Raw genomic sequence first — 17008 nt, forward strand, 5'->3', positions numbered from 1 at the left:
CATCATTAGCGGTATTGGCAAACATGGTAAATTTATGATGCATAGAACTTAGCACCAAACTGCACTTATTATGACGCAAAGTACATCATGTTTATAAGGCTGGATTTCCACATATAAGTTCTGATGACATTTTTTGGTGCAGAATCAAGGAATAACTATGTCTACAAAAACTCCATCAAAGTCTCATGAAATATTGCACGTAGATTTCATCTTTCGCAATCGATACGGTGAAATGTGCATATATCACATTCAGAATATGCTAAACAGTGGTGTTAGAAATTATCCATCGCATGTGTCCCCCACCTTATACAAATCATTGTGTAAGCTGGTCAAAGTGAGCAGGTCTGAAGACATCCAGCCACATTCATAATTGGTCTCGATTATCAAGTGGACTCCTAGATTAGATCCTTCTCCCGCCAGTGATGGGACAGGTTATTTCATACCCTTGAGTGTTTTTTTCTGGACTACCATAAATTCCACCTGAAGCGTTAGTGATTCTTATCAATGCGGATTAAATAAGCACAAGAATTCTCAATGATGACAACACAACATGTCATTGCCTGATCCAATCAATCAGTTCAATTTATTCTCAGCAGCATGAAAGGAAAAACAATCTTCCATGATTCCTCAGAGGGAAAGAGGGGGATGCGTCTGGCAGGCTACTTCTCAATCTACTGCCAATGAAGCCAGTTGGTGGTGGCTTCTCGGGTAGGACAAAGATGAAGATAGAGCTTGACGTCAATGAAGTCTGACATTTCATGTGCAAAATCCATCCTCTCCTCCTGTCTGTGCCACAAAAGTTACTCTCTTCACCTGAGCTTCCTCTCCAGTTTAAAAAAAAAAAAGGATATATAAGATGTCATCCAAGACATAGGATTCGTGGTGCATAAATAAGAATATAATCTGGCTACAAGATCACGGGATGTTTTATTACACTCCGATTGGGGCAAGTAGGAGGTTCCATGTTCCTAAATTGCTTATACAATAAAAAGCATGTCCTGCTACAACCCAGCAGTACGAGAGATTAAGGGGTTATTCCCAAGATATCACGTTATTCCCTATTCATAGAATAGGAGATAACTTTATGATCACTGGGGGTCTGACTGCAGGGACCCCCAGAGATCCCGAGAACAGGACTCCATAGAGCCCAGTATTGAACAGAGTAGAAGTGTGTGTGCTCGACTCCATTCATCATTGTCTATGGGACTGACAGATATAACAGAGTGCTGTACTCTACTTTCTCTGCCAGTCCCATAAACAATGAATGGAGCGAAGGTTTAACGTGTGCACACTTCTGCTCCATTCAACATTGGTCTCTACAGAGCCTGGTCCTTGTGACCTCTGAGGGCCCAGCGGTCGGACCCCAGTGATCATTGAGTTATCACCCTATTCTATATAGATGGGAGATAATTTAACATCTTGGAAATAACCCTGTAAACCTTTTACTGTCAATTTGGCCATTGTTCTAGCTGTCCCTGGGAAAACTGGGTGATTGCCATTACACAGAACACTTCCTTTTTTAATCAATCAGTGAAAACTACGGTTTTATTCTTAGGGTGGGGGCGCTGTCTCCTCTCCATGTCTATTATACTAACTATATGGGTTCTGCATGTAGAACCAAAGCCGGAGGAGAGTTTCCTAGAACCCGGTGTTGTGCTGTTCCTCAATACTTAATTGAAATCTGGGTGTTACCGGTTGGGGGCGAGTACATACACACCCCGATAGAGTCCAATCCACACTACCAGTGCCAAACTGTGAAGGAACATGCCCCTTTGACCTAAGGCATGATAATGTCCTGTTATCAATTTATTAATACATTTCTATGGGGCATAACAGAGGAACAAGACACAGAGTTATAAGAAAAGATGTTCCAGCAATGTTATTTCATGGGGAACGCAGGTATTTACTAAACCAAATATTAGGAGTGATAAACGCCCTCTTTACTAAAAGGATAAAGCTGGTTTTTATGCGGAGCTCCAAATCAAGTGCATAGATGTAAAGAAAAAAAAAATGCAATTTAACTGCCTGCAGCCTTTAGTAGAAGGACCAGCAGGTCCAAGCAACTCCTGGCTGCAGTCCTATGGCCGGGTAAAAGGGTGGACACAAGGTCCTGATTCCCTAAAGGGGTGCCAACTAGGAGGTTACCCCCATCAAACAGTTATCACCTGGAGATGGGAGATACCTTGTTTAACACCTAAAGATACCCTTTATTATTAACACATTATGCAGTAAGCTCCCTCCTTTGGGGGCTACAACTGTTTCAAATATTAAGCCTATGAAGAGGATTTGGATTTCTCTACAGTCACATTAAGACCACCATTTAACAGAGGTGGTCTTTTTAAGAGAAAAAAAAATGTAGTGATGTAGTCAGGAGGTTGTTTAATGCTTAAAAAGTCAGATTTGCCTTGCAGAAGTTAGACCACTGGAAGGTAGCCCCTACAGTGGGAGTCTCATAGGTTGTCAACCACCTATGAAAAGCAGCATTAAACCTCAAAGCACATGGCACCGTGTTATCGAGCAAGTCCCAAAGAGCTATTGATGCTTTCATTTACAAAAATGTCACCGGAAGTACTGCCAATGTTACTGGGGTGGGGGGAAGGTGCTGATGACATCAGATCACCAGGTCCCGCATACCACTGGTACTGCTTACATACAGGATCACATGTGGCCATGGCTGTCCGGGAGAGCGGGATGGCAGCAGAATGCTGGATGGCACACAGCCAGGGAAGTATATTAATTTTTATTTAGATTGCAGTTCGTTTCTGGCTACAGACGAATTTGATTGCTGAGCTTTGGTTAAAATACAGCTGTTTAGTCTTGAAAAAATAAGAAAAAGTCACATGTCCCTGGATGTTCTGTTGACGGTCAGGGATGGTGTCCAGGATTATGCATCGATCTCTTATATTTATATATTATTAAGTGTGACACATTTAATAGAGTGTGTGTACATGAGCCTGGATAAGATTGTAGCACCCAGATATAAACCATTCATTATTAAAGGGAACCTGTCAGGAGCTTTTGGCCCTTTAATAAATTACATTGCATCTTAGTGATAGCAAATCCATGTGTGACCAGCAAACTTGTCCATGTGTGACCAGCAAACTTGTCGCTTACTGTCCTATCCAGCAATGTAGCGGATTTGGAGAACCTATAGCTCCAGACAATACTTTTTTATTATTATTTTAAGACTAAACAGCAGCATGCATTGAAAAAAAAAAAAGGTTAAGAACCTTAAGAGGTTGGCCACTATGTGTAATTATAACTGTTTTATTAATTTAGAATTTTTATTTTTCTTGGAAAAAAAAATGATTTTGGCCAAAACTGTATGCATTTACCGTAATTGGGATTTACTAAAAACTTCACACTGTTTGCCTTCTGTAACCGCTGCGTTGCGCTGTCTACAGAATGAGTTAAGGGAGAATCAAGAGAGCTCGCTCTGATGGGAGACTTTCTAACTCTTTCTCTTCCTTCTTCTATGCTCCTCTGTCTTGATTTATAAAAACAAAGTTCAGATCATTTTTTTATGTGGTCAGAAATCAGCTGAGAGGAGCTCAGAAGTAGGAAGACAAGAGTTATAAAGTCAGAATGAGCTCATTGATGGACTCTGTGTTAACACTGCAGCCAACAGTAGTGCAACACAGACGCCTAAAAAAGCAAATAGTGCAAAAATTTAAATTTTAAAAGACACCGAAATGCAAAATGGACTTGCAGCCATGCATTTCAGTAAAAAACAAAAATTGAAAATTCCATGAATTTGTTCATATTCCTTAAAATGGCATCGAAAAAACGTCTTGTGCAAGATTGTCCATAAAAGTGTGGGTTCATGAGTGAGGCTACGTGACACTCTCTTGCGCCAATTGTATAAAATACTTGTGGCTCAGCTCATGCTCAGATGACCTGAAGATGGAAATGTCCTACAACTCTTCAGTGATCTCCTCTGCAGATCAGCAGAAGATTTATTGGGCAGTGTCATTGGCACTTTGTATCGTTCCTCTTCCCACCGCTCCAAAAACATGTGTGCTCACGGTCTTGCCTGGGAGCGATAGGGACAGACTCTTCACTCCCCTCTCTCGACTGCAGCTTTGATGTATCAGTAGCAATAATGGACATGCCAACGCTGCACTGATATATTTGGAGCCGCTAGAGAACATCTCGTAACCTCACTCGTGAATGTGCATCTCTATGGATTATGTGGTCACATGAGATCCCCATGGACACCATTGAAATCACATTTCTTGGACAGGACTTCAGTCCTTGTGTTGGTGGCCATGAGTCACATACATAGGGGTATGGCAGCTCTGAAAGGACAAAACATTGTTACCATTAGTAATTAATTAATGGTAGTTTAGCTATACTTGTGTATTAAGTGACGCACCCCTTTAACGATACATGCACGGTTAATAGGGGGACTGACATCAGAGGGGTTAAACATATTTGGAATTGCATAAAAAATGGCGATTCTAAGCAATTCTGGGATAAAAATATTGTAAGCTATGATGCATAGAAAGATGTCCTCGCAAAAGGGGAATTCTACATTTTGGAAAGTAATGTGCAGTACTCCACTATAGCAGTGAGCAAAAAGATATGTAGGACTCTGGTCCGGCATCTACAATGGGACTTGGTGGCAACTGAGTAAAGCAGCATGAACACCCTCAGCAGGGCACCCAAATGCTGGCACAATGGGCTCCTTTTGGGATTACTAAGTCTCAAGCTAAGGAAGACATGACACCACGGAGGCATAATAATCACAAAAGACACATAGGATGCCACCATTCGAGTGCCAGCCGAGGAAGGTCACCCTTTCCTAGTCTGGCCAACATGGAGTACAGCGGTGTTCCCTTTACTAGGGTTCTGTAAATCTTTCTGCTCAACTCTACTCCCTTCTTGTTAAAGAGGTTGTCCACTACTTTATCACGGATGACCCATCTTTAGGATAGGTCATCAATGTCTGATCAGTCAGGGTCCGACACCCGGTACCCCAGCTGATCAGCTGCTCTATGTGTTGGTGACGGTGACCACTGGCTGGAACTGCTCAATTGCGGAGCTGCTCCATCGTCAAATCAATAGAAGGCTGATGTGCATTACCCTACCGAGGCCAGTGTCAGAAGATGGAGCAGCTCCGCAATTGTGTAGTGACGGCCTCTGCCGTGGACACTGAGCACAGCTGATCAGCGGGGGTGACAGACCCAAGCTGATCAGATATTGATGACCTATCATAAGGAGGACGTTCCTAAGGATGAGTCATCAATGATAAAGTTGGGGCAACCTCTTTAATGGCTCTCAATGTGCTACCTACAGCCCAAGACCTGTTGGTTTGTTAAAATTGCAAAGCGACACATTAGAGAACATGCTGCCCCAATCCAGGCAAGTTCTGGAAATAAGGGAGCTGATTTCACAATGTAAGGGGTTGTATTTTATGTTAAAAAAAAGATATTGATATATGCATATGCAAAAAAAATCAATATAGAACGTAAAAACCTAAAAAAAAAAAAAAAAACTTCCTGGGGTGATTGACCCCTAACACTGGAGGGGTTGAAATAGACCATAACTTCCCATTTAGCTCTCCTTCCCACTCAAGGTCCCAGGAGAGCGCGGGTGTGGGGTAAGGCTGCTTGTGTCTGCCAGTCTCTGGGCACTGCTTCCTCCTCTGGAGAAGATCATAAGATGGTGCAGTAGTATAGGTAACTGGACCAGGAGGAGGGGGCTGACGAGGAGTCAGATGTCAGGAGATCACAGGCATTGCCGGCGAGCGGGGGGCACTGCTGCAATGTGGGCAGCGCGGTGTCAGGAGTAATGCGTATAATGAGGCAGTGCATGCACAGTGCCATTTTGCTGCGCGTTCTGGCGGGAGGCCATATATTCTGTGTAGCTGATTGTCACCTTCTCACTGCGGTACCTGTAGAAGAAAACACAGTGTTACAATGTGCTAAAGATAAATCCACAGGAAATAAAGAAAATCCAGGATTGTCTACAGTTAAAAAGTTTTTCCAGTTGCAGTTTGTTTTTTTTTTAAAAACAAACTGCTCTTTATTTACCCTCACCAGGTCCAGCACTCAATCTCCGCTGCTGATCCCGGAGTCTGTTATTGTCTGTAACGCTGACGTCACGTCGACAGAGCTGGAGTCAATAAAGGAGCTATGCGGCGAAGTCAGCGCTGAAAACAATAACAGACACCAGGATCAGCACAGAGACTGAACACTGGACCTGGGGAGGGTAAATAAAGAAGAGAATAAGACTAAGTGCTGGACCTGGGGAGAGTGAGAAGAAAACTCAGGGGGAGAGTTCTCAGAAACTGTGAAGCTACTTGAACCTCAAATCGAACTCATTCCCAACTCTACAGTGCTAGGGATCCAGGAGATTTCTGGATTTCCTCGGTCAGGCTCTCACAAAATCTAGTTTAGGATCTGTTCACATCACATTTATGGCTGCCATTTAACATGCTGTATGTACTGGAATTACATACCATTGTATGGCATAGTGTAGTTTACTGATTAATTCCAATATTTAGCAAAATAATGACTTGTATGGGCAGCCTAATATTACCCAATGGACACATATAGTGATTATCAAAAATAGCAATGTCCCTGCAGTTCTGAGAAGTTAGCAAAATAATTGGTTTGCCTCTGAACATAAACTATTTTGTTAGGCTACTTTCACACTAGCATCGTGCACTGCACGTCGCATTGCGTCGTTGTGGATAAAAAACGCATCCTGCAAAGTTGTCTGCAGGATGCGTTTTTTCTCCATAGACTTTTATAGACTTTTATTAGCGACGCATTGCGACGCAGTGCCCCATGTCGCAACCGTCGTGCGGCGGTTGCGTCGTGTTTTGGCGCACCACCGCCACAAAAAACGTTACATGTAACTTTGTGCATCGAGACCGCCATTTTCGACCGCGCATGCGCGGCCGAAACTCCGCCCCCTCCTCCCCGGACCTTGCAATGGGGCAGCGGAAGCATCATAAGACTGCTTCCGCTGCCCACGTCGGGCATTTTTTGCACAGTATGCGTCGGTACATCGGGCCGACGCAGCGCAACGGCCCCGTACCGACGCTAGTGTGAAAGTAGCCTTAGATGTTCTGTGATATCTACTTTTTGTTCTTAAAGGGAACCTGTCACCTGAATTTGGCGGGACCGGTCTTCGGTCCGATGGGCGGTGTTTTCAGGTGTTTGATTCACCCTTTCCTTACCCGCTGGCTGCATGCTGGCCCCAATATTGGCTTGAAGTTCATTCTCTGTCCTCCGTAGTACACGCCTGCGCAAGGCAATCTTGCCTTGCGCACGCGCAGTATGCTTTGTACAACTGCATTAGTGCACATGCGCCGGCGCACTATATCCCGGAAGTATTTCACTGTGTTACGGGACATAGTGCGCCGGCGCATGCGCACTAATGCTTTTCGGCTTTGCCCGCAGTTGGGCAAAGCATACTGTGCGTGCTCAAAGCAAGATTGCCTTGCGCAGGCGTGTACTACGGAGGACAGAGAATGAACTTCAAGCCAATATTGCGGCCAGCATGCAGCCAGCGGGTAAGGAAAGGGTGAATCAAACACCCGAAAACACCGCCCATCGGACCGAAAACTGGTTTCGCCAAATTCAGGTGACAAGTTCCCTTTAACTAAGGTACATCAATTGTTTTAGTGTTCATTTGCTTATTAAATGCAAAGTCAAGCAAGTTTCTAAATAGTATTTATAAAAAAAAGTTCTATCATTTTACTGCTGAAGGGTCTTTAAGTCCTTTATCTAGAAAAGTGTTCTACAAAAATGTTACAAATCCATGGGAGCTCCTGACACACTCTCTGCTTTCCCCCTCCCTTTTCTCACTGTTAGAGGTAGTAGGAAGGAGTGGAAATAAGTGCAGTTCCCGGGCTCTGTGTGGTGCTGATACATGAAAGCAAGTGAAGACCGCAGCAGCCTGGAAACATGCGTGCTCTGTGTGTGCAACTCCTTAAATAGCAGGTCGCTAAGTGCTCATGAGAAATAAGCCAGAAATGTACAAGAAGTGAAGAAAAGGTAAGAGCAACAATCTAGGACTAGCCTCACCTCCCATTTTATTATTATTCCACAAATAAACTCTTTCACCATGCTTACATGTGCCCTCTCAGTTGTTGCTTGTCTTTCTCTATCCCCAAACCCAAAACAGCAGTATCGGCATTGCCTCTCCCAGGAATCGCGTGCCATTATTTTCTATCTAAAACAAGTGTCTGTCTTGGTCTGAGCGCCCTAATCAGTCGTACTTTTCCTTCCTTACATTTTACACCCTTGTGGGCGAGTGGCTTGAATCAGCACGGATCCAGCAGCCTATCAACCATCCTGCAGGACCTGAAAGACAGTGGACCTGCGGTGACATCAGCATCACGTGACGTTCCACGTGACCGGCTAAACTCCGAAACCGGAAGCGGGGACGGCGAATGATGCAGGATAAGCACCACAGGCTCTGCAAACGTGGTTATGCCGGCAGCATAACTACGGCAGGTTAGTATACTTTGTTTTTAGCCTCCTCCACCTGATCACCGGGTATCACACCAGGAGCGCCCCTCCTCCTACTTTGCTTGCACTGAGGAGAAGCATCCGTTGAGTCACTCTGCCATAAAGGCCCAACTGGTGGAGGGCTGCAGTGATAGTTGACTTTGTGGAACTTTCTCCCATCTCCCTACTGCATCTCTGGAACTCAGCCACAGTGATCTTGGGGTTCTTCTTTACCTCTCTCACCAAGGCTCTTCTCCCACGATTGCTCAGTTTGGCTGGACGACCAGGTCTAGGAAGACTTCCGGTGGTCCCAAACATCTTCCATTTAAGGACTATGGAGGCCACTGTGCTCTTAGGAACCTTGAGTATTGAGAAATTCTTTTGTAACCTTGGCCAGATCTGTGCCTTGCCACAATTCTGTCTCTAAGCTCCTTGGCCAGTTCCTTTGACCTCATGATTCTCATTTGGTCTGACATGCACTGTGAGCTGTGATGTCTTATATAGACAGGTATGTGCCTTTCCTAATCAAGTCCTATCAGTTTAATTAAGCACACCTGGACTCCAAAAAAGGAGTAGAACCATTTCAAGGAGGATCACAAGGAAATGGACAGCGTGTAACTTAAATATGAGTGTCTGAGCAAATGGTCTGAATACTTAAGACCATGTGATATTTTAGTTTTTCTTTTTTATTCAATTTGCAAAAACTACTACATTTCTGGGTTTTTTTTCAGTCAAGATGGGGTGCAGAGTGTACATTTATGTGAAAAAAATGAACTTTTTTGAATTTACCAAATGGCTGCAATGAAACAAAGAGTGAAAAATTTAAAGGGGTCTGAATACTTTCCGTACCCACTGTACATCCTGAGGAAGCGAGAGCTGCTGCTCTCACTTCCTCCGGATGTATGTGATACGTCCAAAGGTGGGTAGAGTGAAGCAGCCACTGATTGGCAGCAGGGATAGCGTGACAATGTCACTTGATTGCTGGTAGAGCCAGTGCCAACACTGCTGGAATGGCGCAGGCACTGGAGGAGAGGTAAGTGTTATTATTTTACAATGGGGAAACATAGGGGATGAAAAGAGGTTGTTCGAGTATTGGACAACCACTTTAAATCCTTACTTTTATAACAAAAAAAAACCTCCTATCTACTCTTCCTCTCTCTGCTTCTCTTCAGTGCTGGTGATATATCTCCCAATCCTGGAAAATTGTTTTTCTCTCCCCCAGACTTTCCCTGGAACACCAAACATTGCCGTTTAGCACCGGACACCAACTGTTCGGTAAGAAATCCTAACTTTTAAGTTTGGATTTGCTCACCTCTACCTTCTATGCCTTGGCATCACCTGTTAAGGCAGATTATCTAGGCCCTATAAAACATTCGGCGATTGACTTGTACCTCTGAAATCGTCAAGCTTGAATCACTTTTATCTGATATTTATGCGGCCTGTAGCTTCCAGACTATAGTAATGTTGAGTGGTAAGGAACATCTATATATAATTGTCTAAGGGGTACTTCCGTCTTTCTGTCGGCAACTTCCGTCACGGAAATCCCGCGTCGCTGATTGGTCTCGCCAGCTGCCTGTCATGGCTGCCGCGACCAATCAGCGACGGGCACAGTCCGATTAGTCCCTCCCTACTCCCCTGCAGTCAGTGCCCGGCGCCCGCATACTCCCCTCCAGTCAGTCAGTCACCGCTCACACAGGGTTAATGCCAGCGGTAATGGACCGCGTTATTCCACGGGTTACGCACTCCGTTACCACCGCTATTAACCCTGTGTCACCAAGTTTTTACTATTGATGCTGCCTATGCAGCATCAATAGTAAAAATATCTAATGTTAAAAATAATAAAAAAAACAAAAAACCTGCTATTCTCACCTTCCGTAGTCCGACAATGCGCTCGCGCCTGCAGGTTCCGGTGCTAAGGATGCTATGCGAGAAGGACCTGCCATGAAGTCACGGTCATGTGACCGCGACGTCATCACACGTTCTGTGCGCCTGCGCGAGAAGGACCTGCCATGACGTAACGGTCATGTGACCGCGATGTCATCACAGGTCCTGCGCTCATACCAACCCTGGGACCGGAAGCTGCCGCGTGCACCGCACACAGGCGACAGGACTACGAGGGGCCCTCGGAAGGTGAGTATATGTTTATTTTTTATTTTTTAACCTGTGACATATGTGGTTGGGCAATATACTACGTAGCTGGGCAATATACTACGTGACTGGGCAATATACTACGTGACTGGGCAATATACTACGTGACTGGGCAATATACTACGTCGCTGGGCAATATACTATGTGACTGGGCAATATACTAAGTGGCTGGGCAATATACTACGTAACTGGGCAATATACTACGTGGCTGGGCAATATACTACGTGGACATGCATATTCTAGAATACCCGATGCGTTAGAATCGGGCCACCATCTTGTATACATCATACTCATGGACGAGGGGCATGGAGTAGACACTCATCAGACACATTTGAAGACGAGGTTGTGGAAAAGAGACCTGGGCAGAAGTATGGCACCACTCACCTTGTGAGTTTGATGCTTTTCCTAAATTCATTAGTAATGGGAGCTTTGAAGCCGCCTTTCCTGAGCAGAGAGTCTATTGTCTGAATCTGATCCCAATCTGAGAAGAGATACAAATACAGAAATATCGGTAGAAGCAATCTACAAGTTACATACTTACAAGTTTCAATACTTAGGAAGTTAGTATGTGATTATTAGAAATGTATGTTTTATGATGCAGGTATAAGGGATACTCAGTTTCCATATGACTGTTTAGGGGTCTTCAGAAATAAAGATATTAATATGAAGGGAGTGTCAGCCCAGAGTGGCCGTATAAGCTAAGCACGTAGCCTTACGTATGGGGTATAGCCACCATAAGAATCGCACCTCTAGTCTTCTAATCACTGCCTCCGCTCTGCAGACACTGGAGTGTAATAAGATATGCTAATTATGGTGCTTGGTGCCCTCTCCTTGTAGCCAAGAGGCTCAGCTCACAGCTCCGCCCATTTGTTTTGCATGTCTCCGCCTCTCTCACTGGTGATTGACAGCACTGACATGCCTGGATCAAGCACTATGTGATGAGAAAGCTCAGTAAAACCAGCATCCTCTCTGCAGATAGTGCTCGCTCCAAGCAAGCAGTGGTGTCAATCACCAGTGAGAGAGGTGGAGACATGCAAAACCAATGCACGGGGGAGGAAGACGGTGCACGGAGCCTCATGGCCTCGCGGAGGCTTCACCGCAGACCCCAATTAGCTTATTTTTATTACACTCCAGCTTCTGAAAAATGGAGGAAGTAATATATGTCAAGTGTGTTCTGTCAGTTTGTGACCACAGACTCCCTTTATTTGAATGTCCACCTTTGGTGACAATTAAAAAAAAAGAAAAAAGCCTAACCCCTTCACCCCCAGGTGATTTTCTATTTTTTCCTTCTCTTCTTGCAAGAGCCATAACTTTTTTATTTTTCCATTCACAAAGCCATATGAAGGCTTTTTTTTTGAGGGACGAGTTGTACTTTTGTAATGCACCATTCATTTTTACCACATATTGTAGTGGAAGACAGGCCATCCGGTTTTATTCTGAGCAGGCTGTCAGTCAGTGCCAGCGACGCGGTTACAGCCGCCACTCACTATGCACTGAGACGAGCCAGCTCACCTCTATGACTGACAGACGAGGAGGAAGAAACTGAACGGGTCATGTTTGGAAAGGGTTAAAGAGAACCTGCCCTGTGTAAAAATGCTATTAACTTGCAGATATAGAGTTAATCTGCAGGTAAATAGCATTAAATGCTGACTGGCCACCTTATTGAAAGGGCGGGTATTATTAACTTGTATTCCCTCGAGAGTCGCCAGCTTTCAGTCATAGGGGCGTGCACAAAGCGATGACTGTCACTGGCGCTCACTATACTGCGAGTTGTGACTGTAATCACTCTCTGGCACGTCTTCCACAATGGTGTAAATCAAAGTGTTGGGAAGGGACTACAGCTCGCTCACAGAATAGCGAGCGGTGACTGTAACCACTCTGTGCATACCCCTATGACTGAAAGCCGACGGCTCCTAGAACATATAAGTTAATTTCCTCCCGGTATCTGTGCTTTCAGTAAGGTGGCCGGTCGGCATTTTAATGCTATTTACCTGCAGATTAACATTATTTCTGTAGGTAAATAGCGTTTTTTTTGCACAAGACAGGTCCCCTTTAATAAAGCCCAATTGCAAAAATGATTTTTAAACCAAAATGCATGCATTTAAGTATACAAATATATACATATATAAATAAATGTCTTGAAAAGGGTGTCAACAAGTTATGTTAAGCAGAGTGTAAAGGAATATTGCAGCCTCGTATTGAAATGATAGGTGGTGGGGTTCTACCATTGTAACGGATGCATCCCGGTCCATAACTAGAACAGTGGAGTCCAGTCTCCCTCGCTGACCTCACATAATATATGGCAATACTTTAGATATACAGGTGAAATAACGTACCTTGTTCCTTGGCTACTTCTGGTAGGTAGGTGGCTGTGCGTTTTACCCCCTTTTCATTTAGGAACTCAATTCGGATGCCATGGAGTCCAACCTACAATAGAAATGACATGAGCAGTTAATCTGATTTTTAGATTGCAAACAAGAATAGCTTCTATAAAAGCATTAAGGCATTTACTTATATGTTATGGCTGTCCTTCCCTAAAAAGCATGTCCTTTTATATAACCTTATAATCTCCCAGCCATACACATTATGTAGGTAACACCACCAATGAAACAGATGATAATAAATATATAGGTGATATCCTGAAGTTGAGAGGTCATCATACTTGTAGACAAGGTACATAAACTGCAAATCTCCCCATCAGCATACTTCTCCGCATCCTAGACATTATACAGAATATCACTACATCTTAAAGCAGCGAGAGAGGATTTCACTACTCAGCAAACAGACTTCAACAACTTTATCTCTCTTAGAAAAAGAAATTGCCCCTTAAGCTTCATTACAGATGGCATCTGCTTTAGCTCCAGGAACTGCATCCACGGTTAGGGAATTTGGCCCAGTTTTCGAGTTCGGACACAAGATCTTGATTTGGTTCAAATCAGGACTTCAGATGGGAAAATAACAAAAATAATTGTATTACTCCTTTTGGATTATTTGAATCTGTACTGTCACCAGATTATCCAATCATCATCATTTTTATGGGATTTATATTAGTGAGCGACTCCAATCAGCTTAGAATATACAGAATATATCTTAAAGATATACCTTTCACCAAATTGTTCATGTTGAACTGGACACAAAATGGGATAGGCCATGCAGAGAGGAATAAACTTTACTTTGAAGTTTTGCCTCTCCATTGTGGAGATATTATCAAAGTATTTGGCACTTCAGCAGTTAACTTTTTAAAATCCAAGTGGGCATTACCAGAAAGATTTCACTGGGGGTGTGTACTTCTTCCTCTCTCAGACACTGACCAATCATAAGCAGGCAGCAGCAGACCATTGGTGCAAGAAGAATACTCCCCCCACAATAGCATTGACCAATAGTCTGCTCTCCTCTCTGCAGAGTGATGACATGTGCTGCACTCTCCTCTCTGCAGAGTGATGACTTGTACTGCAGCACAGCAGAGCTGAGTGTGACCAACTGGCAGCTTTCAGTTCTCATCTCTGGAAGTCTTCTTATAAACACTTCTGGTAGCTCTCCTCTCATAGTGCTGCCAGCTCTGCCAATCAGAAGCAGGGATCCACAAACATAGAGAAAAAGAACATGTCCCCACTATGGCTTAGAACAGGCTCTGTGTGGAATGATGACACAGCATTCAGTGTGGGGGTGCAGTATGGCAGAGTTGACATCACTACACATGCTTTGGCAAGGCTAATGTGTATCTGGTCCCGAAAATAAAGCTCATTTGAATTTGAGAGGAGAGCCAATGGAACTTCCCCATAACTATCCCTCCTTCAACACTGACTGCCAGAGATGAGAGCTGTGAGTTAATCACACTCAGTTCTGCTGTGCGCCAGCATAAGCCATCAGTCGGCAGTGAGGAAAGCAGACTGTTTGTCAGTGCTATTGTGGTGGTGTGTTCTCCTGTCCTTCGTGTGTTGTTGCCTGCTTATGATTGGTCAGCGATAGAAGAGGTGAATTACAGGGCCCTAGTGAAATCTCTCTGGTAATGCCCACTTGACTTAAAAAAAATAAATCAATTAAAAAAAAAATAATCACTGTTTAGGTGCCAGATACTTTGATTGCTGATGTATACACAATTGAAAGCCCAAAAAAATTTTTTAATCTGCTCTGCATCATCTATTATATCGGGTGTCCAGTTTAGCATAAAAAAAATAGGTGAAAGTGCTCTTTAACTTAGTGGATTGTCTTATGAAAATATTGCTCAAAACTCAACAGAGCATGTTAAAAGACATGCATTTGTAATAAACTGGCCTTTGAAAAAGTAATCATACCCCATGAACTTTTCCACATTTTTTCACATTACACCCATGGAAAGAGACTATACATAGATAAGAGCGTCAGTAAATAACTGCACATTACGACTCAATAATACATGGCTAATTAGGAGAAACAAGAGTCAAATGAACTAAACAAGAAAGTACCATAAAATTATATTTATTGAAAATTTGTAAAACACTAAAAGACATCATATATAATAGTATCACAAAAGTGAAATGGTGACTACATCAAAGTGCGCCACTTTGATGTAGTCACCATTTCACTTTTGTGATACTATTATATATGATGTCTTTTAGTGTTTTACAAATTTTCAATATAATTTTATGGTACTTTCTTGTTTAGTTCATTTGACTCTTGTTTCTCCTAATTACCCATGGAAAGAGGTTGTCCACTATTTTCTCATTGATGACCTATCCTTAGGTAGGTCATCAATGTCTGATTAGTCGGGGTCCCGAAACCAGGCACCTCGGCTTATTAGCTGTTCTCAGTGTTGGTCGCCGGCCAGAAATGCTCAATTGTGGAGCTGCTCGGTCTTCTGATAGTGGGCGCAGCTGGGTACTGCTGTGTATGTGTCTACCAGCTTTGCACATCTAGAGGTTGAAATTTTTGCCCATTCTTCTTTGCAAACTAGCTCTCCCGCAGAAAGATTGGATGTAGGCGTCTGTGATCAGCAATTTTCAAGTCTTGACACAGATTCTCAGTGGTATTTAGTCTGGACTTTGACTGAATCATTCACACACATGAATATGCCTTGTTTTAAACCATTCCATTGTAGCTCTCTCAGTATGTTTAGGGTCATTGTCCTGCTGGAAGGTGAACCTACGCCCCATTCTCAAGTCTTTTGCAGCCTCTAACAGGTTTTTCTCCAGAATTGCCCTGTATTTAGCTCCATTCATCTTTCCATGAACTCTGCGCAGCTTCCCTGTCACTGTTGAAGAAAGCACCCCCACAGCATGATACTGCTACCACCATGTTTGACAGTGGGGATGGTCTTTCCAGGGTGATGTGCTGTTTTGTTTTGTTTTCGCCACATATAGTGTTTTGCTTTTATCCCAAAAAGTTCTACTTTGGTCTCATCTACCCCAGGCACCTTCTTCCATATACTAGCGGTGTTCCCTTCATGGCTTTTCGCAAACTGCAAATCGGACTTCTTATGGCTTGCTTTCAAAAATTACTTTATTCTTGCCCCTCTTTCCTAAAGGTCAGATTTACTGTATGATGTATAGGACTAATAATTATGGACCCGTTGAAGCACATTCTGTGCGAAACGGCCGTCGTCCACTTTCTCTCTCCGCACCCTCCTGCACGCCTGATTTATTACATGGACATGTAACTATTTCTTCATGTCAGTCCAATAAAAACAGCACGATTTCACAAGCAAAAAAGGGTGAGTGCCGCATTTCTTTCTATTTTTTGTATCACGGACTTCATGCTTTTGATGCTGAGCACCTTGATCCCTGAGATTTCGTGCAAGCTGTTTAATTGGATTTACTTGTATCCAAGTCTGGATAGTGTACTCCTCTGGTGCCGTTCACTTCATAAACTTTTTCTTGTTTGGACTAATACTTATCCTGTGGACAGATTCTCCCACCTGAGCTGTGGATCTCTGCTGCTCTTCCAGAGTGACCATGGGCCTCTTGACTGCTTATCTAATAAGTGTTCTCCTTGCTTGGGATGCCAGTTTAGGTGGACGGCCATATCTTTAATGGGTTTGCTGTTGTGCCATATGCCTTCCATTTTTGGATGATGGATTGTACAATGCTCTGTTAGATGTTCAGAGCTTGGGCTATTTATTTATTTTTATAACCTAGCCCAGCTTTACTCTTCTCCACAACTTTATCCCTGACCTGCTGGTGTGTTCCTTGGTTTTTCATGATGCTGTTTGATCTGTAATGTTCTCAAATAAACCACTGAGGCCTTCACAGAACAGCTGTAGATATACTGGGAATAAATTACATACAGGTGGACACAATTTATTATGTGGCTTCTGGAGCCATTGTTCACTCAGGATTTTATTTAGGGGTATCAGACTAAAGGGGACTGAATATAAATGCAATTCACAAGTTTCAGATTTATATTTTAACTATTAGAAA

At 43.4% G+C, this 17008-nt stretch overlaps 1 protein-coding gene across 6 annotated transcripts in view; it reads right to left on the minus strand.

The window, feature by feature from the left end:
• Positions 1-559: 559 nt before the first annotated feature.
• The window catches only part of AMMECR1L (AMMECR1 like), a 75940-nt gene continuing 59491 nt past the window's right edge, over positions 560-17008 (minus strand). For all 6 annotated transcript variants that reach the window (XM_077290908.1, XM_077290904.1, XM_077290907.1 and 3 more), the window contains 3 exons: positions 12950-13040; positions 10998-11094; positions 560-5896 (listed from right to left, as the gene is read on the minus strand). In XM_077290908.1, the coding sequence (XP_077147023.1) occupies positions 5785-5896; positions 10998-11094; positions 12950-13040 (300 nt within the window). In that variant the 3' untranslated portion in view covers positions 560-5784. The remainder of the gene's footprint in view (positions 5897-10997; positions 11095-12949; positions 13041-17008) is intronic.

This window comes from Ranitomeya variabilis, chromosome 2, assembly GCF_051348905.1.
Source record: "Ranitomeya variabilis isolate aRanVar5 chromosome 2, aRanVar5.hap1, whole genome shotgun sequence".
Taxonomy (NCBI): Eukaryota; Metazoa; Chordata; class Amphibia; order Anura; family Dendrobatidae; genus Ranitomeya; species Ranitomeya variabilis.